The sequence below is a fragment of the Manis javanica genome, chromosome 3 (genome assembly GCF_040802235.1).
Source record: "Manis javanica isolate MJ-LG chromosome 3, MJ_LKY, whole genome shotgun sequence".
In the NCBI taxonomy this organism is placed as follows: Eukaryota; Metazoa; Chordata; class Mammalia; order Pholidota; family Manidae; genus Manis; species Manis javanica.
In genome coordinates, this window is record NC_133158.1 from 16,889,232 (window position 1) to 16,917,231 (window position 28,000).

The 28,000-nt window shown below is 38.3% G+C and overlaps 1 protein-coding gene across 13 annotated transcripts in view; it reads left to right on the forward strand.

Moving 5' to 3' along the window:
• Positions 1 to 28,000, forward strand: part of MITF (melanocyte inducing transcription factor) — a 201,115-nt gene that overhangs the window by 81,941 nt on the left and 91,174 nt on the right. The window contains exon 1 of one of the 13 annotated variants that reach the window (XM_073230898.1): positions 1 to 27,999. The exons of 11 other annotated variants lie outside the window; for them this stretch is intronic. In XM_073230898.1, coding sequence (XP_073086999.1) covers positions 27,944 to 27,999 — 56 coding nt within the window. In that variant the 5' untranslated portion in view covers positions 1 to 27,943. The remainder of the gene's footprint in view (position 28,000) is intronic. One more of the 13 variants, XM_073230896.1, reaches the window with a different exon arrangement.

Below are 28,000 nucleotides of genomic sequence, written 5' to 3' on the forward strand. Positions count from 1 at the left end.
GAGGGAGAGTGTGCGGTGGGAATTGTGAAGAGCTAGAGACGCAGCTGTGCTGGTGGAGTGGTGCATGGGCCACATGTAAGTCCAGCTCTCCTAGGTACTGCCAAACTGTCTCCCAAAGTGCTTGTCCCAGTTTATACCTCCACTTGCTGTGTCTGAGAGTTATGGATGCTTCCCAGTCTTGCCACTACTTGGTCACCATTGCTGCATAAAAAATCATGCTAACATATAGTGATTGAAAACAATTATTATCATTTCATTATCTACCATGTTTCTGTGGGTCAGGCATTCAGGAGAGCTGGGTTGGAGTTCTGGCCTTGGGCCTCTCCTGAGGTAAACAGATAGTGGCTGCCTCTCATTGTGAAGGAAGAAGCCTTCCATGGTCAATTTATATCTCTTCTTACCCTCTTTCTCCATCCCAGAGGTGCATCTAGGGTGAGCCAAGAGAGGTAAAGTCTTGGCTCTGCCAAAAAATGAAATGAACATTTCTTGAGATGCTAGTGGTGTACTAGGCCTTATGAAAGATGCTCTACTATTTTGTGAGGTTTTATATCCTTCAGCATGATCTTTTCCTCATAGTTAACTTCCTAGACAAGCCTTGCCTTAACAATCCTATATTTAAATACACTTTTCTCATTTCCATCTTACTGCTCAGTTTATCAGCTTCATAGCTCTGTTCTCTGTTTACACTGGGAATGTATTGTTTGCCTATTTATTACCCATCCACATGCCTTCCCTGACCCCCAACACTAGACTGAGAATCTTTGACAAGGGCTTTTTCTCTTTTTGAGCACCCCTTTGTACCTTGTAGGATTGCCAGATGAATATATGGGACACACAGAAAAATTTGGGTTTAGATCCTAATGAATAATAGTTAATGTAAGTGTGTCACAAATATGGGATTTTTTAAAAGTATAAGTATATCCCAAATGTGGGACATGCTTATATTGAAATAGTATTTGTGGTTTATTTGAAACTCAAATTTAATTTGATGACTGATAGCTTTCTTTGCTACATTTGGCCACCCTAGTACCTGGTATTTAGCACAGCATGTACACATAATAGAAGCTCAATAAAATGTTTAAATGAACGAGTGAGTGAATAAATGAGAGAGCTCATCTTTATCTCATGAATAGTTTTGCAAGGTGGATATTATTATTTTACAGATAGAAATTGATATTCAATCTATTAATCTTCCCATGGTCCAGAGACAATTGATATAGGATGGGGATAAGAGTCAAATTTTGAAAGCTGCTCTCCTTGGCTTTCAGTTATCTTTCATTCTTTTCACTCCATCATGCTGCCTTGCCTTGTATAAAGAAACTTACTTCTTGTAGCAGTCAAATTTCTTTGCTGTTATCAACAGAAAAACTAAACTCTAGTTTAAGCAGAGAGAGAGAGTTTATTATAGAATTTCTAGGAGCCCAGGAGCCCTGGGAGGCTAGAGAAGCAGGCCTGAGGCTGAGTAGCAAGGAGCTGTACCCCAAGCACACTGTAGAATGGATCCAACTAAGATACTGATGTTTCTGCTGCTAGGCGCAGATACCACAGCGTGCACCCGAGATCCAGCCAGCGCAGACCCTTAGACCTTCCTAGATGTAGCTGCTCCTTTCCTTGCCAGTGTGCAGTTCTGTGCATTCTGGCCTGGGTACATCTGATTGGTAGAACTGAAGGCACATTTTTTTCATCTTAGATACAAGGGAGTCTGGGAAAGTGAACATATGGCTTCCAAAATTAAAGCGGTATCTGTCTCCCTCTTAACTCATAAGGGGAATTCTCCAAACACAAGAAATATCTTAAAAGATGCTAGTCTGAAAAGATAAAATGTGTCCACCCAACACCTCCTGTGAACTTTGGTAGCACAGTGCCTTCTAATTACTTAAAATTGGTATTACAGTCTACCATGATTGAAAATACGAATTACATTTGCTTTGATTTTTTTTTATCTGTCCACAGAATACTGAGCCTATACTCCCTGGAGGCACTCAGTACATTAGTGAATAAAAGCTCAATTCTCTGGGTAGTGAGATTTTATAGGTGACTTTAATTTTATTCATGTATATTTTTTAAATTTCCTATGATGAACATTTGTAATAAAAATAAAGTTCTTAAAACTTGGTAAGTGACTGGGAGAAAAACTATAGGTCTGAAGTCCCTTATCTAGATACAATTCTGAAACTCAATTCTCCGAACATTGAAGGATTTCTTTTTTTTTTTTAATCCTTATTTGGCAGAATTACCTGACCTGAAATGACAGGAGTCTATTTATAGTCTTTATTATCCCACTTAGTTGAATATTCATATGTTTCCTGGCAGAAATATTAATGTACTTGATTATGAGCTCTTGCTTTGATCACACTGGGGATATTATACTGTGCATATACTGTATTGTCTTTATGAAATCTGGAAAATTCTAAGATCCAAGACCCATCTCAGTACCCAAGAGTTTTTTTTAAGTGAGAGAGAGAGTGTGTGTGTATGTGTGTGTATGTGTATGTGTGTAAGAAAGAGAATACACATGCATAATACATATATAAAAATTTCTGGAATGATACATCAACAGTGATTATCTCTATGAGAAGGAATTGAATATGGAGGCACAGGGAGGAGTTTATGCTTCATATGCATCAGTATTTCTAATAATAATTATAATAAAACAACTGCTTTTTTCAATGAAAGAGGGCAAAGTAGAATTTGGAGGTTTTATTTTATTTAGGAAAATATTGGTAATATTAATTTTAAAAGATAGTTAAGCCGGCTATGCCTCTATTTATTAATTCAGCATTACTAACTGCTTGACAGGGACCCAGAGAAAGTTATACACACACACACAAGGCAGCTTACTGCCATTTGGACAGCATGTGCAGGGAATGTGCATTGGTGAAAACATTAATTTCTCTTAAAAAAGAAAATAAAGGCACTCAAAAACGTGATGAGTAAATGAAACTACTGTGATTAGTGATGGGTTTGGCATGTTTTATGAAGTCTGAATGATTACTCATCCCTTGTACATTTGCAGAAGTTCTTTAACAAAAGCCAGATGCATACGTAGTAGCAGGGGTTAGTTGGTGGATGAGAGGAGTAAACCCAGAGAGTTTTTGGAGCTTTGGTTTGTAGCTGTTTTTGGTTTGTCAACAGGCTACTTTTCTGAGTCAGCGTATAGGATGGCTTCCCAGGGTAAGTCTGATTTTGCTTTTCTGGGTTTGAAGTATAAGTAGTAAAGGAGATCTGACTTGTTGCCTTTTGCATTGGATTCTTTAAATTAACAGTATCTGCATTTCTTCTCTGAGAAAGGCATTTATCTTGTTCCAGCATAGTCTGGTGTTGTTACTGATTTTTACAGCTCTGCCACATCTCCCCTTAATTTTTAAAGTTGAATGCCCAAGTGCTGAAAGGATTTGTAACCAGAATTGTAAAGGTCATGTGTAAGTTCTGTGGCTGGCATGTGGGAAGCAATGTGATTGAACTGTAGCCCTTTGTGACCCTTTTTTTTTAAAGAGGATGTTTCCAATAAATTAGTGTAGCACAATTTATGTGCTTGTTTATGACCTTAAAAATGGTTGAGCTTCTGCTGAGTGGCCATTACTGATGCTTTATGACATGTTACAGTGGTTTCAACCTGCACATTTTTTTGGGGGGTGGGGATTAAAACAGTGTCATGCATCAGTCAATGTGAAATTCATTTTTTTTTCTTCTTCTTTTAAAGGGACTCAGGAGAACATTCAACATTAGAATAATCTGTGGATTCTGACTCGAGATAATGTTGATTCTCGAGGTCAGAAAAAGGATTTACCAAGCTCTTACAAATGAGCTTTGTAGTAATAGCTGATGAAATTATAAAAACACTGGTTTTCCCACTGGATATTAAATGCCCCTTTTCATTAGCTATAGAGGGGTGGGGAGGCAGAATCATGTGATTTTTTTTTAATGCTTAATCATAGCTACTTTTAAAAGACAGTTTTCATTTTGTGGCTGCTTTTTTCCTTCCGGTGTCTAGAACAGTTGAAGACTTTATCTTCCTGTACCTTTTTAGGACTCTCTAATGAATAATGGGGTCTGAGTAGTTCTCTAAACAAAAGAGGGTACAGAGGAATATGGGCTGGAGGGTCTGAAAGAGCCCAGTTGCATCCTGGCAGCCGTGGGTTGGCTGTACTGCTCTTCTCCCCTTCCCCCAGCTCTCAGGCTGAAGGTGGTCGCTGTGATGTGAGGCTGGAGCAGGTTGTGGCCGATAGCTTTTCCCAGTGGCAGTGACATCTCTGCAGGCTCAGAAGGGTCCCTGATTCAAGATTTCTGTTCCTTGATATTCATTACCCACAAAAGAGAAAATTGATCTACTCTAAATGCGGCCCTACCTCAAGAAAGACTGATATATAAAAATGAGTAAGGGAATTTCAGTTGATTTTTTTAAATGAAAATATTCACAGTAGGGCTTTTAAAAATTAAAGCACGCAGGTCTTCAATGCTGTGTGTGTCACCTAGAAATATTTGAACCCCCTGGAGTCTGAAGCTGCATGGAGTTGAAGGTTAATGTGGCCCATCTTCCTAGAGCTTCAGTAGTTCTTGAATATTTGGGAAAGGGTCAAAAGTTTCAGTAATCCAGCTGGTCAGTAATTTAGGAACTTTTTCCTGGTAGTATAAGCAAGGGTATGTGATAGAACAGAATGGGCGATGAAGTAAGAGGCTGCAAAGTGACATCTCCATTGCTGATGATGAATTCAAACGAGACCTTGCTTCCAGTCCTCCTTGCAAGCATGTGAGTCTCCTCTGCTGGGAGACATGCTTTGGTGGAAAACTTAGGGGGTTCACTTTCACTCCTTCTCAAACATGGCCCTTCCAGGAACCCTTCTATGGGTAAAACAAGGAGAATTGCTGTGAAGTTTGAGAACTGATTTCCTGGAGAGAGCTGAAATGCTTAATCCATCATGACACACACACAGAGGTATTTTGAAAGAGACAGGGATTTTGACTGACAGCTCAACTACCACCCAGAAATTGTTATAATAAGATAATTAATCATCTTTTTTCAGTGAGAGGGTAGTAAACTGTGGTGGAGATTAGCACCTGAAGATGTAGCTTGTGACCTTTTCGAGTGTTCCCTCCCTCCCCTGATACGGAGCCTGAATAACGACTTAGCCAAGGAGGAATTTTTTTTTTTTAGAGAAGAGTAAAACCAATTATCAGTGGTTTCTGAGCAGATTATCTAGCCTCTTTTGATTTTGTCTTATGCCCTCATTTCTCAGTGTACCTTAGTATCACATCAAAGAATAAGATAGGATGAAACCCTTAACACCTTTTTGCTCCCAGTCACTTGTTGCTAGTTGGGGAATTTAACTTAAACAGTAGAATGACAGATATAGTTCACATTTTTTAGGAGAGAAAATTCAAGAATATATATATTTGAGCCCAGTCTTTGATACATACACATCTACATTTGTATCTACAGCTATCTGTATCTTCCCTGTAATTTACTAAACTCCTTAAATCATATTCACAACAAAATCATCTTAAAATAACTTTACTGGAAGTAATAAAGAGGGAAAATTAGTAGGCAGTCTCCACAACACTATAATGTATGCACTTTGTATTGACTACATAGAGATATTCAAATACAGCTTTATTTTGTGTAGTTAATTTTGGTCATACAATGTTTGAAAAGGTGACAGATACAAGGGCAGAATGCAATTCTGGAAACTAATTTGTAGGGGACTAATAATGCTAGTCCATTTTCTTTTCCAAATGTGCTATTTATATAATTTATATTTTTAACAAATCTTAGAACTAGAATGAAAATAGTAATTAATCTTAAGGGCAAGACATGTTGCAACTCTGCCAAATTTGGTAACTTTAAGAAATTCTGCTTGTGGTTAAGCATAGTTTGTTGAGTATTCTAATTTGTATGTCACAGAGCAGAGTGCTGAGCAGGTAGTGTGCACTTAGTTAATGCTACAAGATTAATTCAATTTGGCAACACTTTTTTTTCTTTAGAATAATAAGCACATTTGATTTAGAAGCGGCAGGCAGAATTGTGCCCATAGCAGAGATAATGGTGTTATATGTACAAAGAAAAAAGACTGAAAGGAAAAACATCAAAATGTTTGCACATTGAGAGAATGAATGATTTTTATTTTTTATGTATTTTTGCTTTCCTTTAATTCTTCAAAGTGTGCAAATATATTCTTTGGTACATAATTCTTTCATGATGCATATTAGGTTTCACATAGTTATTTGTTAAATGCTGGGTTAATTTACAATAAAAATTGTATACATCAAATATGATGTGAATGATGTCCTCTCGAGTTGGGTAGCTTTGAACAGAACTTACATTCTAGCTGAAGTAATTTTTTCAAATAATATCTTATATAGAATCTCAGTAGAGTCAGTTCAGATATAACACAACATGTGCATTTCTAAAAGATCACCAGCTATGCAAAATCATGTAATAGATACTATAGATACTGTAGGAATAATGGGGATGGTTTGTAAAACTCAGAAACTTCATCAGTGACATATTAAAAAAGAAAATATAAGAACTTAATAAAAGCAATAGACAGTTTTATATTTGTTAAATGGTTAAGCAATATGTAAATACAACAATCAGCTTGGTAGTTTGCCTTGAAAAGACCTGGTGTTTGTTTGTGGAAGTTGGTGTTGGAAGGATTACAGTTTGTAAATTATAATGAAGTGGTAGAAGGAGGCTTACGTGAAATGGATGGACAGTTGTAGCACCAGACATGAATGGGTGTGGCACATAATATGCATGGTAAACTGATGTAGCTGGTAGATGTTTGAGGTGTGTGCATTTTATCCCTACACTGTTTGATTGAGTTGGGTGTATTTTTCTATATTCTCCTAGTGTTCCTTGCATACAAAATCATGCATAAACAAACCAAAATTCATTTGGGTATGCTCAAATTTTTCTCTAATGTATCAGTCATGTTTGAGCAAATTTACATTTTCAAGACAAGCATTATAGCAGAACTAAGTGTCCATGAGATAGGTGAAAGAAAGTGGCACTAGTTCTAGGTATGTCAAAAGCCTGTTTGGAATCCACCCTCCCTCTCACTACCATAGGGATTCCATAGAGCATCTCTGTGTGGTGTAGAACTTGATCTCCCTTTTGTCTGTGACCTGAAATAGGCACAGAACAGTGTCCTTTTGTAGAGACATTTGGTCCTACTTGTGTTTCCTTCCTTGGCCTGTGACTGGAGGCAGGACAGGTTCTTCAGCATTTGTAGGGTTCAGTCCCACTGTCAGATGGACTGTCCATTAAAGTGAACAGCCTTGAACTCAACAACCCAATAAAAGACCTCACTCAAGGTTCTTGTTAGGGAATATAACCTTGAACATGGTGCTACTCAAGACTTACCAATTGCTGTTGTGAAAATCCATTATTTATGTCATTTGCAACATTATTTTCCAAAATGGCTTTTGCTTTGATTTGTGAAATAACATTAAAGAAAGGTGTGAGAATTTTACATCCATCAAAATGGTTAATTGGTTAAAAAAAAATAGTTAAGGGCAATCTGTAGAATCTATACCTGAAATAATCCAGACCAGCAGAAATATCTGTACCTGAGAATTTGTCCCCACCCCAGCCCCACAATTATGTTCACTCAGTCATACCTAGTGTTATGCCATAGCCTCTGTTGAAGGTCGTTATAAGACAGAACCCTGGGAATCTTGACTGTATGGGGTGTTGTCTTGGGGTGTTACTTTCATAAAGACAAGAAGTGTCTCTCTGGTTCTGGTACCACAAATGACTGTACTTCTACACAATTTTGGGCTTTTATTTATGGATATAGTTAGTCATGTAATTGATCATTTCTTCTTCCTCTTTATGGTCACAGGCATGTTTTCTTTAACCCACAAATTTTTTTTTTAACCAAATGAAAAACTAGTTTGCCAACATTGGAAAATGAGAAGATTTTACACAAGTATGTTTGAATTTCCAGCATCTATTGAAAAATCAGATCTCGGCTCATATGTCTCCATGGCAACCATGGGATCCAGTAAAGCAATGCCATTTTTCTTAAAATAGAACAGACACTCTTCAGTTTGTTTTACTAATTTATTATAACTGTCTGGTCTCTGTAGCTGTTGTACTCTGTGCCCCTGTCTTAGAAGGCAATATGTAGCCACCTTCAGAAAATGTACAGACTCTTAGTTGCATTTTTTTTACTAATGTTTTTCTTTAGGTTGTTTTATTTCTTTCTTGAAATCTCTTTCCTTCACTTTATTACTTCCACTCACACACGTTAATTTTCTGTTGTTTCATCTTGGGATGCTGTGTGCTTTTACATAAGCTGCTTCAAGTGCTTTTGGGAAGAAATGAGGTAAAATAAGTAAAAGTAAGAAAGTGACTTTATTCCTTCTCTGATCATTTTATTTTTTATTTTTTCCTGGCAAGAGTTTAAAATGATTTCAGTCTTTCTCTGACCTGTGTTAGAGTCTACTTGATTTCATTCCATTCAGAGATCTGTAATCCTTGGTGGTTTTGTTTATTTTTGTAATTCTTCATAGAGGGTCTGAGAAAATGTTGTTTGTGTGCGATATTGGTTGACTTCCCATGGTCTTGCATTAAGAACTGAAAAGCTAAGTTAGAGTAGTTGTTCATTTGGTCCTAAGAGGAAGCATTAGGACACCGTGAACCTCCTTAGAGGTTATTTGCAACTGCAAATTGCATGAGAAGGCATCATTCAGCCCCTGCCTGTGGACTGCTGTGGCTCCTGGTGAAGTGGTTGAGAGACACAAGAGGGGCCGCTAGTCTGGAGACATGCTGTTATGAGTCTTGCTTTTGGATGGTAGTGTAACCCAACTGGTGTTGAAAACAGCTCTGAATTGATCAAAATATAGAAATGTTAATTTTCACATACTCTTCATGATTTCCATATTCCTTTTAGAAATATGAAGACCCGACATGAATGGGCTCACATTTGCCCTTCGATGGGTTTATGTTTAATTCACCACTTCCTCCCCCCTCTGTTATGTCCATGACACTAAGGCTGAATGCCACTTGTCCTGTACCCTTCCATCTTCTCGGTAGGAAAACTGTTGTTATTTAATACATGTTGTTGCACAATCCTAACACATCTTGCTGGTTAAGCATATTCCATACTTTGGCATATTTTCTAACTGTCATAGTCACATTCCACATGCTTTGCAGCCTCTCAGCACTTTATATTTCATAAAATACATTTGCATTTAATCAACTGGATTCTCCTCAGTGTCCCTTTTCTCCCCAAACTCAAGGTTGTAAGCTTCCTCAGCAGGCATGTCATAGGTGTGTATATGTGCAGGTAGAAAGAACTCTGGGTTCATTCATCCAACAAGTATTTACAAGCACCTCCTTGGTGCCAGGCACTGTTCTGCGCTGGGGATAGAGCATTGACTAAAACAGGAAAAAATACGTGTCCTACTGGAGTTCACATTCTGCTAGCGGGTGCTAAGTGCTATGAAGAAGGATAAACCCAGGAGGAGTTCCTGTTTATTGGGGCTGATAGGTTAGACTTTGTTTCTGAGGTTCTTTCTGAAAAGAAATGTTAATTAACTAACTGAAGAGTGAGCCATGCAGCTGTCTGGGGAAGAGTATTGTAGGCTGAGGGAATAGCAGCAAGAGTAAAGCCCTGGAGGGGGGAACATGCTTGCATGTGGCATTAGACACGGTGTTTATTTCAGTGCTACCTTCTAATGGTGGGAATTGGGATCAGTTGCTTTTGTCCTCTGGACCATGTCTGTGAGCTCATCTCTTTTAGCTAAGACTCTCCATTGGAGAAGAACCATGTCTTTCTTACCAGTGTCTACCCAAGGTCAAGTCCGGCGTTTGGCTTTCGTTAAGTGTGAACTAAATATATGTGTAATTAATAGATACATGGTTGATTTTTAAAAGCATATAAAGCATTTGAAAAGCAGGGCCTTAGCTAAGAGTATATCAGAATCCTACAGATTAATGGCAGTGAATGTGGCCAGCTCTGAAGCACGTACCCAGGGAATCTTTCTTCAATGGTGGCTCCATATTGATCTCTGCTTAGCAAGACACATCTATAAAGCACCACTGGAGACAACTGTGACCCAGGAAAGGGACTTGGGGTTATTCCAAGGTTTCCCGATGAAAGCACAAGTCTAACTGATTGGTAGGCAGTTTCCCAAATTTAACTAAATATTGGGCACACCTGAGGAGACTGGGAGGTAAACTGAAGCTGGGACTATGTCTTTGTTATTTCCATTGTTCATTTGTATGTTTCAACTTCTAAAGTAGGACCTTTGGGCTCATAGTAGGAGCTTAATAAATATGTGTTACAGAGTGGATAATGTTAAAGCAAGCTTATGTTTTCACCTCTTTCATAGAGCAGTGTTGGAGTCACACTGGAAAGGTATCAGACATTCTTCCTATTTCCTTCCAAAGAAAGACTCACTAGAACTAGAGAAGATTAAAAAGGCAGAAATGGTGTCAAAACCAGGCATAGTGTGACTGTCTTATTTGCTTTCATTCATTCAGTTGCTGTCTTCATTTAGAGATGGGGAAATGGAAAGCATAGAGCTAGTAAGTGGCAAAGCCAGGTAGTTTGTGTCCCGGGGTTGTGTTCTTAATCCTTAGAGTGTGTTGCTTACAGGAAGGCATAACTAGCAGGTATAGAATCAGAAATTTGGGAAGACTGCACTGAGGCTAACTGGACTGTGGTAGTGGCATTAGTGACTGATGATCTCTTCTGTGGTTGGAAATTTCTTTTACATAGGATGGGCTTTAGATGGAGGGAAAGCTCTACTTCGTATGTCACATTTCTCTAGTTTTCTTGTGTATGCCTCAAAGATTGCTTTGGTTCAATTTCTTGAGAATTCATCAGATTTTCTGAAAGTTATTAGGAACTCCTTCCTAACATGAATCTTTCTTTTGATACTGCAAGATGTGGCTATATTCTAACTGCATTTCTAACAGTACACGTGCTTCACAGCCTATCAGCTCTTTCCATCACATTCTCGTTTAATGATGGGCTTACAGCATTATTCTCTTGTCAGCTTCACTTCATTCCTTCTGTCTCCAGCCCAGAAATGACTCTTCTACCTCTTATTCTAGGACAATTGGTTTTTCTGCTTATTTTCATTTTCCATGGAACAAACTCATTTATTGTTATGCTTTTGCAGGAGAACAAATTTAAAGCTGAAAGGAAACTTGGGAAATTTGTAACAGTCTGTTGGGTTAAGGGGGCCCTTTGGAATCTCTGCATTTTCCTTTCATTTGAGTGATTTAAAGTGAGGGGAACATTGTGATTTTTGTAGTCAGCCTAGATGGCAGATAGAAGCAGAGATCCTGGCCAGCTTTCTCGGGGAGGTAGGGATGGTTGTATTTCTGATGACTTTCTTTTTCCAGCACTGACTGTATGGCAACATCATTCTGGCAAATAGTGGCTGGCCGTGGAACATTTTTAAGAGCAAGGGTTTCATGAATGTTCTGTCTATTACCATGGCTGAGGAATCAAAACAAAATATTCTCTACTCATTTCCTCGAGCATTCATGGGTGGGTTCCAGTATATTAGCCTTTTATGTTAGTTCCTAGACCACATGAAGAATTTAAAGTATTACTGAAAACAATGATTAAGAAAACTTTAGGTAGATCATTTTGTACCATTTTCCACTTTCTGCAAGTAATGCTATGCCAGGAATGATGATATAGATGAACTGAGTGCAGAAAGGCTTTGTAAGAATTTGTTTTCAGACTCTTGGTATGGATACAAGAGTAACGACAATAATATGTAACATTTCTGTAGCTCCTGCAAATGATCTCTATTTTCACTTAGGAATAGAGCAGACATTGATGATATTAAAAACTGAAATCCACCATCAGTATACCAACAATCATTATAATTTCTGTTTTTCCCTCTTCTCTAGAGTACACCTCTCACATTTTTATGTGGTTAATGAGAATAAGTAATAAGGTGTGAGTTTACAAGGGGAGTGTTTTGAGAGGTGGCTTTTTGCACTGGAATTTTATTTGGACAGAGATCCTTTTGCAGTACTTCATGTGTCTGAGAATGTGGCAGGTTGACCCAAACATCCATCAAGGAGTTCATTTCTGTTATTATGAAGGAGCTCCTTTTGTGAGGCCATGTTAGTGTCAGGCTGTGGTGACAGTGATGGTGGTGGTGATGTTGTTTATCATAATGGCTACAGTGTACTGAGTATTCACACCATTGCAGGTGTTCTGTGCCAAGAATCTGTAATACATTATTCCATGGGTTATCTCACAATAGCCTGTGACATTGGCACTCTTTTCTTTCTTTTTTATTTTATATTTTTTTACTTACCCTCTTTCAGGAGGAAGCAGAGGGGGACTAACTTTTAGTAATGACTTTTCTTGTCCAAACGCCATGCTAGATAGCGATTTCATTTCATCCTTGTAACAACCCATTTTCCAGATGAACAACAATTCAATGATTGGCACTCTTCTTATCCTCATTTTACAGATAAGGAAACTGAAGTTTAGGGGGGGTTGAATAATTTTCCCCTAGGTGCACAGCTAATAAGAGAAGGAAGAGCTTGGATTTGAACCCAGCTCTTTTTGATCCAGAGCCTGGGCTCATAGCTCAATCTCCCCACATCCTTTCTAGAAAGAGGAAACTCATGCCTGGAATATTTCAGTGACCTGATGCCTATCTGCCCTCTTCCCTTCTCTTTCCTCTTTTGATCTTTTTCTTGCCAACAGCTTTCTGAAGCATGTAGTTTCTCTCCATCCAAGTCTCCTCCTTCTTTGCCTGGTGAATTCCTCTCAATCTTCATGACTTCCCTACCCTGGGCTTTCTCCTTTGAGTTCTCACAATACCTTGCTCCTATCTTAAGCACAACCATTTGCAGCTAATAGTCAGCAACCTAAGTATTCCAGGAATTCCTAGGGTATGGCCTAAGCATTTGGTTGAGTTTTGTGTGTCTGTGCCTGTATGAATTTTCTGGAGACAGTCTGTTTTTATATGTGTCTCAGAAAAGTATTTGAACAAAAAGGTTAAGATATTGTTTATAGGATTCTCCACCCATCCCCAACTAATGAGGACCTAGAGGAGAGGAACTTTTCTTATTTGTATTTATTTCCTTGGGTGGATATAATAATATAATATTTCTGGGGTATCAGGGTAAATGTATGTATTTACAGGTAGGGCTGTGGGGTGGTATAGCTTCTGGGTTAAGAGCTTGGGGTCAGATTCAGGCTGTGCATTGGACCGAATTCCTTCTCTGCAAACCCTTCAGCAAGTGATATAATCTCTCAAAGCCTTACTCTCCTCATTGGTAAAAGGGACATCATGATAGTCAAGTTAGAGGGTTATTTTTGGGGATTAAAACAAGGTACTACATGTGAAATGCTTATTTAGCATGGGAGTCATAGCGTTCCTTCCATAATTAGCTGCAATTATTATTATTACTTAAGAACTTTTGAAAGGGGCTGAAGGATGAAGTTCTCATGATTTTTCTAGTGGTTCTCATGGAAATATTACAAAAAGAGTCATCATGCCACGGTTATGTTTTAAAGGCTTAGAACCAACGTGCTTGTACTAGCGTCGGGGGCAAGTGTAGCTCATATACCTTCCTGACATGTTGTTCTTGGACATTTCCTTTCCCTGTGGCCTCAACCCTGGCCATGTAGTGACTCAGGCTCCACAGACGGGCACCCCAAAATGCCAGCTAATGGAAATTTTGTGATGTGGGCACTCTGCCCCTGAGAACTTGGACATATGCTTTTTGTGTTTAAATCAACAAAAAAAACTGCAGCTGTAGCCACCCCTCCACATACTCATTGCAGTAGCCCTTTTCCTCACATGTTCTTGGAGCCCCTGAGTGCCAGGCCTGTCACTTTCCGTCCCCGGTGTGCATCGCAGGTGAGTCCAGTATGTCAGATGAAAGGCAGAGGCCAGCAGGTCATAATCACTTATTTGCATGGCACTGATGAATAGCTGTACATAGAGCAAGGCGTACGCATGATTCATATAGTGCAGCCATAGGGTCACACTGACGAGAAGCAGCCTTTAGAAAAGTGCTTTAGTTGGACACTTATGAGCCCTGGACCATTAAGGTGCACTAAATATAGAAAATGGAACTTGAAATCTCTCTATAGAAAATATTTTGTAAGCTGGATTCATTGGCATAGGGGAAAATTGTTGACTCCATTTTTTTTTATTTTGTTAAGTATATACCATTTCTTTTTGTCACTAGTAACTAAATGACCTTGGATAAATTACTTCCAACTGTCCTTTTTTTTTTTTTTACTTTTAAAAGTGGGTAGCAGTTTTGTTTACAATAACCAATAACTAGAAACAGCCCCAATATCCTTTCACTGGTGAAAGGATAAACGAGCCCTGGTTCATTCACTCAATAGGATATTAATTAGCCACGCAAAGGAACCAGCTGCCAGTACCTGCGGTGACATGAATCAATCTGAAATTCACTTGCTAAGGGAAAGCAACTTCGCTCAGGAAGCCAGGTATTAAATGATTCCATTTATATGACATTCTATAGGAAAAGACAAGGCTATAGGAACAGAAATAGGTCGCTTCTTGGGGTTGGGTATGTTTCGACTTCAGAGGGTCAGCTGAGGTGAGTATATTGATGAGGTGATGGTACTGTTTTGTATGTTGATTATAGTGGCAGTTATATTAAGCTATGTATTTCAAAATTTATAGAACTGTATGCCAAAGAAAGGTGAATTCTGAGGTATATACATAAAACAAAGAAACAAAAATGGACTGATGGCCTTGACCCAACATCCTCAGAAATGTGGACTTGCTTTGAAAGGGGCAATAAAAGTCATTTAAATCCAATAAATATTTATTGATGAGCTACTATAATGCAAAGCTCTATGGAAAATTGTAAAGGAAATATTCAGTGGTGTAGCAGACTGGTAAACATGCACAAAACACTATAAGGTAATTTTAAGGTTGTAATGGGAACCTAGAGAAGGAAGAGACAGCTAGTTGGGATCATCGATGACTTTTTTTTTTAAGAAAATGAGGAAGGTTTTGTTAAGGAATAATCCTAAGGAATGGGTAGATGTTTTATTTTTTATGTTTTTTATGTTTTTATTTTGGTATCATTAATGTACAATTTACATAAGCTACATTATGGTTACTAGACTCCCTCCATTATCAAGTCCCCACCACATACCCCATTGCAGTCACTGTCCGTCAACGTAGTAAGATGCTATAGAATCATTACTTGTCTTCTCTGTGTGGTACTACCTTCCCTGTGCCCCACTCCCTGCACATTATGTGTGCTAATCGTAATGCCCCTTTTTCACCCTTATCCCTCCCTTTCCACCCATCCTCCCCAGTCCCTTTCCCTTTGGTAAGTGTTAGTCCCTTCTTGGGTTCTGTGAGTCTGCTGCTGTTGGATAGATGTTTTTTAGTAAACTTTTAATCAAAAGTATAACATTCCTGCAGAAAAGTATACAAACCTTAATGAATACTGCCTGATGAATTTTCATCAAGTAATCAACACCCAGTTGATGAGGCAGACCATTTCCAGCACCCATGTGCCTTCTGCTAGGCAACCTCTTCCCCAAGTGTAACCACAGTCCAGACGTCCAGCACCTCAGATTAATAATGTCTGGGTGCCGCTGAACTTCACACAAATGGAATTGTACAGCATGTACTATCATGTCTGGATTCTTCTGTTCAACATTATATATGTGAGATTCATCCCTGTTATATGTGGCAGTAGTTCATTCCCATGGAATATTCCATTATATGAGTATATTACTATTTATTTCTTCTCCTGCTGCAGGGATTTTGGTTGCCCACAGTTTTGCATTATTATAAGCAGTACTGCTATGAACATTATTGCTATGTATGGTTTTTGGTAAACACACATACATTTCCCTTTGGTGTGTGCCAAGAAGTGGAATTATAGGGTCATATTTTCAGCTTTGGTAGATACCACAAACCTTTTCCAAAGTCATTGTGCCAATTTATACTGTCAGCAGCAGTGTCTGGATGGTACAGTTACTCCATCCCTTGCTGCATGTGATAATGCATCTTTGTTTCATTCTATTGAAGAATGTGTAGGACTTTTGATAGAATGGGGTGATGAGTGCATGAAGGGTACTCTAGGCAGGAGTAACAACCCAAGTAAGAGCATACAGCTAAGGTTAGAGAATGAGTGTGCTGTTTATATTGCCTGGAATGTTTATAATAGTTAAGAATAGAAAGGTAAGTTCACCTTTATTGCCCATCTAAATAAGACATTTGAAATTCATTCATTCTGCAATGATGAACCATTAATTGTATTTAAGTAGTTGCATGAGAACAACAAAGCCATGCTTTAGGAATAGTTATTTGGTAAGAGATGTGGGTATATTGAGGGTAGTAGGGAGAAAGTTTAGCAGTCCGGGCCAGAGCTGAATCATGGCAGAATAGCAGTGAGGACAGAGGAGAGGCAGTTTGGTGGTTGATGGATAAGGTGTGATGAGTAACTGAATTGTGCAGTGTGAATCAGAAAGAAGAGTGGGTCCTCTAACCTGGTAGTACCTTAGCCAGGTAGGTTAAAATTCACTATTATCCTTCTTGGTGAATAACCTATACTTACTATCTCTCTTTCTTCACTTCCCTTACAACTCCTTACTTTTTAATGTTTTAAAAAATTATTAAATATATAATACATATGAAAAGTGTGTAAAACCTATCAGTTTAATAAAGAACAATAAAATGAATAACCACATACCCATTATATCTTAAGATATAGAACACTCTAGAAACTCATCTTTGATTACATCCTCTTCTCTTTCCTACTCTGGGTTAACTGCCTCCCTAAATTTTAGGCTGGTCACTCTATTGCTTTTCATTATAGTTTTACTGTCTATTAATACATGTCTGAACTGTACTTTGAATTTTAAACAGATGAAATTTTATGGCAGTATTCTATGTGCCTAATCGTTTTTCATTCAACTAGTTTTTATTTTATTTATAGAGAGGCATGTAGTTGTGGTTCGCTCATTTTCACTGTTGTGTAGTAGTCAATTGTGTCCATAGAACTTAATTTAGTAACCTATTCCCCCTTAATCTTTAATCCCAGTTGTGATGGCTTTAATCACTCAAAATAATTGTTTGCATTGACCCAAATACTGGGGCATATGTGAAAGATCAAGTCCATCAATGTACTGTGTCCCACAGACTTTAAAGACTGCTTTATAAACATACAGATTTTTGCATAGTTATTTAATGCTTACAGTGAGTTGGAACTACTTCACCTCCTGTATGGAGAGGTGCTTACTCTAAAATGGAGCTTCTCAACCTTGTCACAGCTAATATCTGGGGCTGGGTGAGCTCTGCCATGGGGGTGCCACTCTGTGCACTGAAGGATGTTTAGTGGCCTCCATGGCCTCTGCTTATTGCATGCTGGTAACACCCACCTCCCCATTTGCAGTGACCAAGGTGTCTCCAGACTTTGTCAAATGTTCCCTGGGGACAAAGCTATCCCCACTTGAGAACCACTGCTCTGAAGTATTAAGACTCAATGAACAGCCTTGAGTTACTATGACTGACAAGAGAAAATCATAACTTTCCTCTTTCTTCCCTGCTGTCCCATCCCAGCCCCAGGTTAGTGACTGTGGACCAGTGGTATAGTCTTGTCTTATGGCAGTAGACCTTTCCTGGTCCTGGAGATAAGCTGTTTTCTCTTTGCAAGTGTGTTAGCAGTTTCGCCCCATGGCAGTGACTATTTTCTATATTCTCATGAACTGCCAGTCCACATTCTACCCACCTGTGACTCTTTTTTTCCTAATTCCTCCTATCCTAGAGATAGTCTTTACTTTATGGGTCAGATGAAAGGAACATGCTTATTGCATTTATAAATTAAATTGCTACCATTTCTCTCAAAGCAAAAAAAAAAAAATTTATTTTTTGAAGTTGTCATTTTAAAAGTTATTATAAATACAGGTTAATAAATCAAAGCTAAAAATGCAAATAAACTAAAAGATGTATATATTTTAAACACATATTTATATAATTATTGATATTGACATAGAAAATGTGCAGAGTGCTAAAATGTTGGGACCTCTTGATCTTTAAAATTAAGCCTTAAGAAATTTAAATTAAAAAACATTTAGGTGGTACACTGTTTTCCCAAAACTTTGTGTATGAATTTTTTCAAGTACAACACAAATTTGTACATGAATCCCAAAGCATTATAAAATTGGCTCCCTCTAGTGTGTGAAAGTATTATACAATCAGAAGGAAAAAAAGATCTGTACTTAGGCATCTCTTTTGATACTTCATTATGAAATTAGAAAGAAAACAAACCCAAATAAAACTGGACTATAAGCTCTATTTGTGCCCCAGGAGATAACACAGGCAGAAGTGACTTCACAGCATGAGAAGAAAGATCATTATATACTGAAGCATCAACACTGAGCATGCCCTACATTCTGTTCTAACAGCCTTGTCTTTTTTTTTTGCTGGATGAGGTCTTGTTTACAGGCATTACCAACAAGCGTGAAGTGTTACTTCCATTGTGATATTCTCAGTCCTACTTGGCCAGGTGCCTGTTTTTCCTGTATGGATTCTTATCTGAAAGTCATGCTCCTTTTCCACAGTTAGGGAGTGATTAGGGCCAGGTCCACTTACCATGATTGCAGAGCCCAACATGGTTTTCTTTATCAGACTGAAATTCTTTGTAGTTGTTAGCTTCTCACTACAATAGAATAGGCCACTATTTCTAGACTGTGTTTATTCCTGTTTCCACTGAAGGATTCTGGCACATTCTTCATTTCAGTGTTTCCCAGATTTTACCCATTCTCATGCCAACTTCATGACTTTTGCTGTCTTCTACTATATGGGAACTTTATATATATATAAAATATAAATATTTTAAGGAAGTGGTGTAATAAATGGAAATCACAAATGGAAGTATGTGTAGCAATGTTATAATGAAACTGGAAGAAAATTGTTAGATTCTTACAAGGTATATATTGTGTGGAAGGGCCTGAGCCTGAGATCTGAGCTTTTTTTGTTACAAAGAGCAAGTGTTGAGAGATTTAAGACATACTAGCATCAAACAGAGACTTTTCCTGGGATGAAAGAAATTTGAAAGGGCTTTCTCACTGTGTAATTCCATGGTTATTTAATGCGGAGTCTGTGCGTCTCAATTTGAGCTCATTTTTTATCTCACACTCTGAGAAACTGCTTAAGATTTACTATCTTTGCCAAAGGAAAGAAGTTGATCATTTTCCCCCAAATTTTCAAAGGCCTTCTTTCACCTAAAAAGCCTTTTTTGAATAACTCTATGCTGAGCACTTCCTTATTTCTTCTTCTCCCATTAACAAATATAAATTATCTGGATATTTCACATTTTCTCACTCTTTTGTCCAACTAGATTAAGTTATTTGAGGACAAACATTGTTTCTTGTATGTTTCTTTCTAGTGAATGCCATTAATTAAAATCATGCTTGGTAAATTTAAGGAAGCCTGCTTCATTCCCTAATTTTTTTTAAGGTAAGTCATGGTCAAAGGTAGCCAGAAGAAGCACCTGGTCAATGAATTAATCATTTAACCCATTGACACATAGTTACTGGACACCTCTGGGTGTGGAATTGTGCGGGTTTCAAGAATGAAAAAGCAAACTGAACAGACATGGTTTATGCCTTCACGGAATTCATAGTGTAGGTGGGGAGTGGGGCACAGACTAAAACTGAAGAGGCGGCTCCAGTGCGAGGTTCGCATTTTAGAATTTGCGTTTGTGATTGTTAGAATCGCATCTACCCAATTTCCAAACTGTCTGTTTACATTAATAAATGATTTGAGCATTCAGATTGCTCCAAAATAATTCTTTCTTTGGAATCTAAAGTTTCTGATATCAGCGATGTTTGTCAAGACCACTGAACAGCAACCAGGACATAGTAGGTACTCAGTAAATATTTGTTGAGTGGATGAGTTTTCATAAGAATATACTGATTTTTCTATCTTTTATTCATGATTTTGTCCATAGCTCTTAAAAGTGAACCAGTGTTGTTTGATGTTAGGACCTAGGTAAGTCTGACTGGGAGTGGTTATTACTATCTTCATCTTTGTCACCACTGTTGCCTATAATACCTGGAAGATAATTAATGCTCATTAAATGTTAAGGTGAGAATTAGGTAGCTTTGTTAGGTAACTTTTTTTTTTAAGAACATGTGACTTCTTAATTTTTTTAAGCAAAGATTTTATTTTTCCTTTCTGTCTCTTCATGGCAATATTACTTGAAATTACAGAGACTATTAATTTAAAATGTTAGTTATTTTAACATTTTACTATTAACATAAATACATACTTCGATTATAGGCAAACTCCTTAGAGTGTAAATTAGATACAGAATGCTAATGCCTATTGAGTTTATTATGATTGATTGGATTTAATCAACAGACAGGAAGGATTTCTATGCAAATATTATTTTTCTCATTCTAACTCCTGTTTGTTCAGCATAACTGAAACAGGATGTCATTAGTGTAAGAGCGTGAGTATTGAGATGGTTTAGATATTTGGGAAATTTGACTAGTAACACCAACTTAACACAAAGTGACCTATTTTTGATCACAGGTTCAGTTTGTTAAAGTTTGGCTTATTTATATAATGTCCTGCTTGACTTCTGGGTATGTTTATATAACAAAAACACAAGTTAAAAACATAATCGGCACACAGAGCAGAATATTTTTTTGTCTGTAGCTAAAATAACCATTGAAAAGGTGTAAGTAGTTGTCTACTATCAGAAGAAGTTATATATCACCTGCAACATCTTAGTTTTGAGTTACTCATTATGAATGTACTGTTCAGAAATTTCTCTGGACCTTTCCTGAGCTTACATGTAGTTTGAATTTGTGCATCTTCTTCAAAAATACATCATATTTCAAAAGCATCTTCATTGTTGCCTCCAAATAATAACTTTTATTTGCCTTAAAACTTGAAGTTCTTTGCATCTCTAAGGGTTGACCTTTCATTTTCTTGCGTATTCTGAAACAGAGTCCTTGTTCCTTGTGTAGCATTTGAGAGCTATTTTTTTCAGGCACTGTGACAAGTACTTTTCATAACTTACCTCATTTAATCATCACCTTAATCTGTTAAATAGGTAATATTAATATCACCATTTTAAAGATGCAAATCTTGAGATTCAGAAATTAAATGATTTGCCCAAGATAAAGCTATGAGATAAACACAATGTGTGGGTTTGTGCATCTATGTATGTGTCTCTATTGCCCCACCACACTGTTGTCTCCAACTGAAAAATGGTGGTAAGGTTATATCTGTAGAAGAGATGTATAAGCTATTCATTTACTTATAAAACAGTAAACTCCTCAGAGATTTCCTGCTGACAGGTTGAAACTACTTCCCTGGATCCTTACCCCTTCTTATACAAATTGGAGTTTTCTCACCTTGATCTGTTGACCTCCAAAACATCTTCTACCATAGCATGACTGTCTACAAGAAACAGTCTATCTCTACCTTTCCACACTGTTAGATCACAAATATTGAATTTACATGAAATTCATGTAGAAAGCCTGGCTGACAAATCACCCCTTTTTCTTTATCTTCATCCTCTTTTCCAGATCCTCCATGGACTATAAAGGATTTAGGTAGTTTGTTGAGCTTTTGATGCCCTGGTATCCCCATTGAGACATGGAAGTTTGGGAAGGGTAGATTCACCTACCTAAGCAGCCAGGACCTCAGCAAAGCTGTTTGTACAGGCCACTTCTAATACCCAAATATTATATTGCTTTAAAATATTTTAATGTCTGGACTCTTGCTTGGAAGAACAAAGAAACTGTGAAGTCTTAATGTTGACGGCAGTGGTACGTGCTCCTGTTTCAATCCTTTAAGAGGATGGCAGGGACATCTGGGGGCTTATTTACTTTTAACTTTAGTCTTTAACTACTTTTAAAAAAGTTACTACAGTAAAAGAGAAGTCCACATTTTCCTTTTTAAGTGAGTTAGGAGTTAACCACTAAATTGAGAGAAAAAACACCATGATTTTAAAGTCCCGAAGTAGAAGATTTTATTGTGAGTAGCTTTGCCCCCCAACCCCCCACCCTGCCACACACAATGGCAATAATGTTATCTTCTTCGGCTTATTTACCTGGGTAAGGAAACTAAATTGCACTTCTCTAAATATTCCGTTTTGAAGACATGCTATCAAAAGTACATAATTTTATCAGCATTTCCTTCCCAACTTTGTGTCATTCCGTGAGCTGGCTTCTGTTGTATATTGTATATTGCGAATACTCCGGTTAACAAAGGAACAGCCTCTGAGTCCCTTTAATTCAGGAACAAGTATTTCTTTTGAAGTGAATTCTAACGGAATATCAGAAAGCTCAAGATAAGGAATTAATCTCTGTTGTATTGATTATTACATTAAAGACCAAGCTGTTATTACATGTATTTCTCCATTAATGGCTCAAAAATTTACTTTGAAAGCATTTGAGATGCCTCTTGGTAGATTATATTTTTATTCTCAGGACAGATTTTTCTAAACAGTTTTAATAACCATTGATTTTTCTCTCTGGATGTTTGTATAAGCATCTAAACTGTTCTTTTAATAATGTCAGCGTGACCCCAAATCCAGTTTACCTGGGTCATCTTGGTCTTTTCTGCATTTTTCTTTTCACCCTTAAAGGGCTTCTTTGTGTGTCAGATACAAAGAGCAGTCTTTCAGAAGATGCTGTACCATCATTGTTTCAGGGAGATCTGTTCTTGGTAGGAAAAAAATAGAAACAGGATGAAAGAGATAAACGTGATTGAGTGGTACTGAACAGTTATTTCTGCAGATAAGCAGTCATTAAAAATATCCTTCAGTCTGACTGTGAGGGTTTCAGATTTAGAACTGTTGGGCCAATTTCTTTTAACTTTGTGTCCCACTACTTTTTCCATGTGTTCAGCAACTAAAAGCTTCCAAAGAGAATACAATTGTGGATCCTATTCATGCCTGTTGACTTCCTTCCTAATTAATTTAATGCCACCTCAAATTCTATGTCATAAGACCTTCCCTTCCTGAAATCTTTTTCTTTTTCTCACTCATCTGTCTATTCTTCCTTCTTTTCGTTCAGTCAGCCAGCCAGCCCACAAATATTTATTGAGCATTTACTATATGCCAGACACTGAGAATAAAATAAACTCAAAGGAGCCTGCCCTCGAGGACAAGAGGCAATTAAATAAAATGATTACAAGTTGGATTAAGTGCTGTAAAAGAAAGAAACAAACATCTGCAGAGAGAGCAGAACACAGAAGTGGGTGTTTTTGTTTTGGATAGGATGGGAAGGGAAGACCTCTCTGAGGAAGATGTAAAACCTCTAAGCTGCCCTCTGAAAGATGAGGAGGGGCTGGCCATGTGGAGGAGTCCATGGAAGAGGGAGAGGAAGCCTCTGGGCATTGTCCTCTCTGCCCAGGCTTAGGACAGGCATGTGTTTGTGAGTTTTGGGGTTTTCTGATGTGAGGCCCTGAAACACAGAGCCTCTGGCTTCTTCTATGTCCATTCAGCTCTGAGCATAGTGCTTCTCAAGTGCTGGGCCACCCAGTGCATGCTGGAGTTACAGGGCCGTTTAGTGGCATCTGACTCCCTCAGGATGGAACCTCATGTTATGTGTGGAGAAGAGGGGCTGAATGTGTTACTGTTGAGAGTACTGTTGGGGTTTCAGAACCACTTTCATGCTCCTTTTACCTCATAATCAGACTTTGACTGAGCATTCAAAGTATATCCATAGTAATTGCAAGTGGATACTTTAAAGAATTTAACTGTGCAAGTAGAAACCTTTATTTAACAACTAAAGAGAGCTTACATTCTTGGGTATTTTCCTGTCACTCTTAGAATACATAGAATGTATTACATATAATTATATATATTATAATATGCTATTCTGTATTAGTGGTTCCCAGGTCTGACTTTACATTAGGCTTTTATAAGAAAGTTTTTAAAAAAATACTGAATTCCAAAGCCCCTGGAGAGTCTCATTAGGTTCTTTGGGGAAAGATCCTCAATATTTGTAGTTTTAAGTGCTCCTGAGTTGATTTTTAAGGCGGTGAGGTGGGAGAAGGGTTCCCAGCTATTTACCTGATAGTAATACAGGTTTGGGAACCATTGGCTGGTATCGGAAGATTTGAAGACTGAGTAGTTGTTTCCTGAATTGTGTGTAGGATGTAGCTGATGGGTCACATAATAAGCCTTCAGTGTTAACTGTCCTGAGGCTGGAGAGTAGAAGTATGAGTTTACTGGAAAGAGTGATGACTATCAAAAGAAAAGATACAAGAAAGTGGCATGCTTTGGGGGCAATTAAACATTGGACACCCAGATAAAATAAGAAGAATTCTGGTTGTGGTATAACAGTGGTCCTACTTTTCTTCAGCTAAGTTTTAGACAGGGTAACAAGTAAAGCCTCTTATCTCTTCTCTACCTCATTCAACATAGTGATTGAATTTTTCCTTCCAAAAAGATTTTGAGGCCCAAATTCAGCATCCGAAGAAATGTTAGTTGTCACTGGATAGTTGATAGTTTTAAGTTCTATTTTGGCTAAGGTCATCACTGAAAAGGTCAGTACAAATTCTGATGACTCTAGTTGATTTGCTGGAGTTGGGGACAAGAAGTAATAGTTAAGATTTGAAATGCATTAGAGTATGGATTTTTTTCAATGTGCATTCAGTGTTTCATTTGAAAAGTAGAATTTTTCCTTTTACTCCACTCCTGTTTCTTAGTTTCTGTTTAAATTTAGGGTGTGTGCGTATGTAGGTATGTGTGTATGTGTGTGTATGCATATGTATGTAAAAGTACCTACCATACTCATCTGAATAGTAAAGATACACACAAAATAATTACTTACATATTACAGAGTGATTCATTTTAAAGATACTTATACCTATCAACTATGGACTCTGTTCCACTAGGCCCTGGGGATTAACAGTAAGCCAAAACAGATGTGGCTCCTGCTGCTTAGGAGACAGTTTGCTGAATAATTGGGTGACTACCTTAAAAACAGTATTTTAGTACTGGGAAAATTTATGTAATATTTCATGAATTTTGTAGATAACGGAAGATGTGCACATTTTAAGTCAAACTTTAGTCAATTTGCTGGTAGGTATTTCATTGCTGTGTCCAAGAAGATTATCTGAGAACTCAGGTATAATATCTAGATCTTTCTGAAGTACCATGAGTAAGTTGAACATATACCCCTTAAGGGTAATTATATTTAAGCACTTACATAAACAGTCAATGGACAACTTTCCTGGGGTGACAGATTGTCCAGGGTAAAAAGTCAGGCAGTGTCATTGGCTGAACATGCCAGGGGAGCATTGGCATCACACTGTGTCCCTGCTGGAATGGCTGGAACTGATACCATTGGTTTCATGGTCAACATTTGAGAGCCCATGGAGGGTACAGATTTTCCCTGTGTGTAAGCATGTAATAAATCAGGTTGCAGTTCTAAAACTTACCCGGGTACCTTCTAATGTAACGCAGTTTCAGATAGTGCCCAGGGTTGGAGAGAGTCCAGCTCAGTCTTTTAAAAAGATAATCCCTTAAAGGTCCTCTTATGATAATTTTCTACCTTCTCTCTTTTCCTTGCTCTTCCACTTTTTCTATGGCTTTTCTGTTCTATTTCCTTTCTGTTCTATTTCCTTTGGTTCTTTAGATTGGTCATTGTGAATCCAGGATGGCAGCCCTAACCATAATTGTAATCATAAGAGTTATTTTTTTAATTGAGAGCTTACTATGTCAGAGACTATGCCAAACACATCACATGTATTATCTCCATCAATTCTGACAATAACATATAGGATAGCCACTTATTTCCCCTTTCTCAGATGACAAAACAAAGTTCAGTAAATTTGCACAAGGTCAGACAATTAGTAAGAAGTGGGATTTCAACCCAGATAACTTGAGTCCAGAACCTGTGTCTTCATTTTTATGCCATACTGTGCTAGGGGCAGGAGACAGAGGTGGGGTAGGTTAGGAAGGGGAATAGTGTAGCCTCTTAGTCATCTATTTACCCCCATACCCAGCACAATACCTAGTGTGTTGGAAGTGCTCAGTAACTATTGTTAATGAATGCAACCATTGCATCAGGGACCTGGATTCCCTTTCCCATCCCTGTTCTTTCAATTTATTGATCTTTAGTTTTACTGGTAATTTGCTCACTTTTTTCTACTGCACTCCACCCTTTCTCCTTTTGCAATCCCCATTCCCCTGCTGTGGGCTATCATTACCTCCTACCAGGACTGGTACAGCAGCAGGTCAGTTGGTTGTCAATATAACAGCTACAGGGACCTTCCTAAAAATTCAAATATGAGCCCACTGCTCCCCTGCTTACAACCTCTTTGTGATTTCCTGTTCATCTCAGATCAGAATCAGTGGGCTTTCCTTGCCCATTAGATTCTGAATGGTCTGGCCCTGGTCATTGCTTTGGGCTCATGGATGCCACGCTTTTCCCTCACTCTCTGTCCTCCAGCCACAGTGGATCTTCCTTCTAACTTCCTACCTCAGGGTTCTTGCATGTATATGTGTGTGTGTGTGTGTGCGCGTGTGTGTATGTATATATATATATCTCGTTACCACTGCTTGGAAGACTCCCCTTTATCCCCAACTCATCTTAGCGTAGAGGTCCCTGCCTAAGAGAAGCCTCTTCTGACCTTTACATTTTAAGTCTTTCCAGCTCCCTGTAGCAGTTAGTTTATGTATCATTATATATTGGAGTGCTTATTTAACATGTGTATCCCACTAGACTGTAAACTCAGACTTTACACAGTCCCTGGGGCATAGTAGGCGCTCCATAAATATTTATTAAACAAAGAAATGAATGAATGAGTGAACAAATGAACAAAGAATAAAAAGCCAGAAACAGCTTCTCTCAGACTCCTGGCAGGATATTTCCTATTATTAAGGGAAAGTTGAAAAACAAAGATAATTTCATTATACTCTAGAGTTGTGGTTTGATTATGGCGTATGGAGACTGCATTGTTTTTCCCACTATTGAAGTTGGAGATTAAAGTCTTAGGCACAGAGAGGTGAAGTAAGTTGCCCAAGGTACACAGCTGTCGATGTCAGATGTGTTTATTCTTACCTTTGAATTGTGTGTAGGGAGAAACACATGTTTTCATAACTCTGCAGGACATGTTTGGTGTGCTGAGTCTGTAGGAGCTACATCAATATTTGGTAATATTCATGTTGTCATGTTAGAATTTTAAAGTGTCTTTCAAGAGCATGTCTTCTTTTTTCTTCTTGTATACCTGTGTGTTCAGAATTTAATTGGATGACAGTTCAAGAATACACAGATAAATGGCCTAAAGGTGTGTTTGTCCTGAATGATGGTGCCCGTGATTAGAAGCAGCAACCAGGTATGGGCAAGGAAGCCCTTCATATATTCTTGGGGGCTGAGGGAAGGAATGTCTGGATCTCTAGCCTGCCAGCAGGAGAGCATGTTCAGTCATCAAGCTCCTGTTCCAAAAATGCCTCTGCATGGATGCAAAACAGCTAGCAGTGTGTGATGAGCTGATGCCCGAGCTCTCCCAAATGAGAAGGGACACGAGCAATCCCACAACCCTCCTAGATTGCGTGACTCTATTAAGTATTAAAAATTCACCAGTATGTGAAATTACCTTTCCTTTCAAGTTCTCTAATAACGCGCAGCCACTGCAAGCCTCAACCGGCACCTGCGCCCGGGAAGACTAAGTAAGCATCCCAAGGTGCTCTGCTGGCTGCTGGGTAGGGTTTCAGGCTGTGCCTTGGTCTTTGCAGAGCCCCTCTGCAGTGTGAGGCAGCCGTTTGTCCTGCAGGTACAGTAGGTACTGGATTAAACAGGTCTGCTATTGCAGACAGACACCAGGCACCGTTGTAGCACGAGCTGTGTTTGGATTGGAGTTTCCAGGGCCTTATCAGGAGCCACCCCTAGTGACACAGCCAGTGCCAGGACTAACTTTGACTTTCACTCTTCGCCAAGGGCTTGCAGAACACCTTAAAGGAAAAAAGATGGAGGCGCTTAGAGTTCAGATGTTCATGCCTTGCTCCTTTGAAAGCTTGTATCTG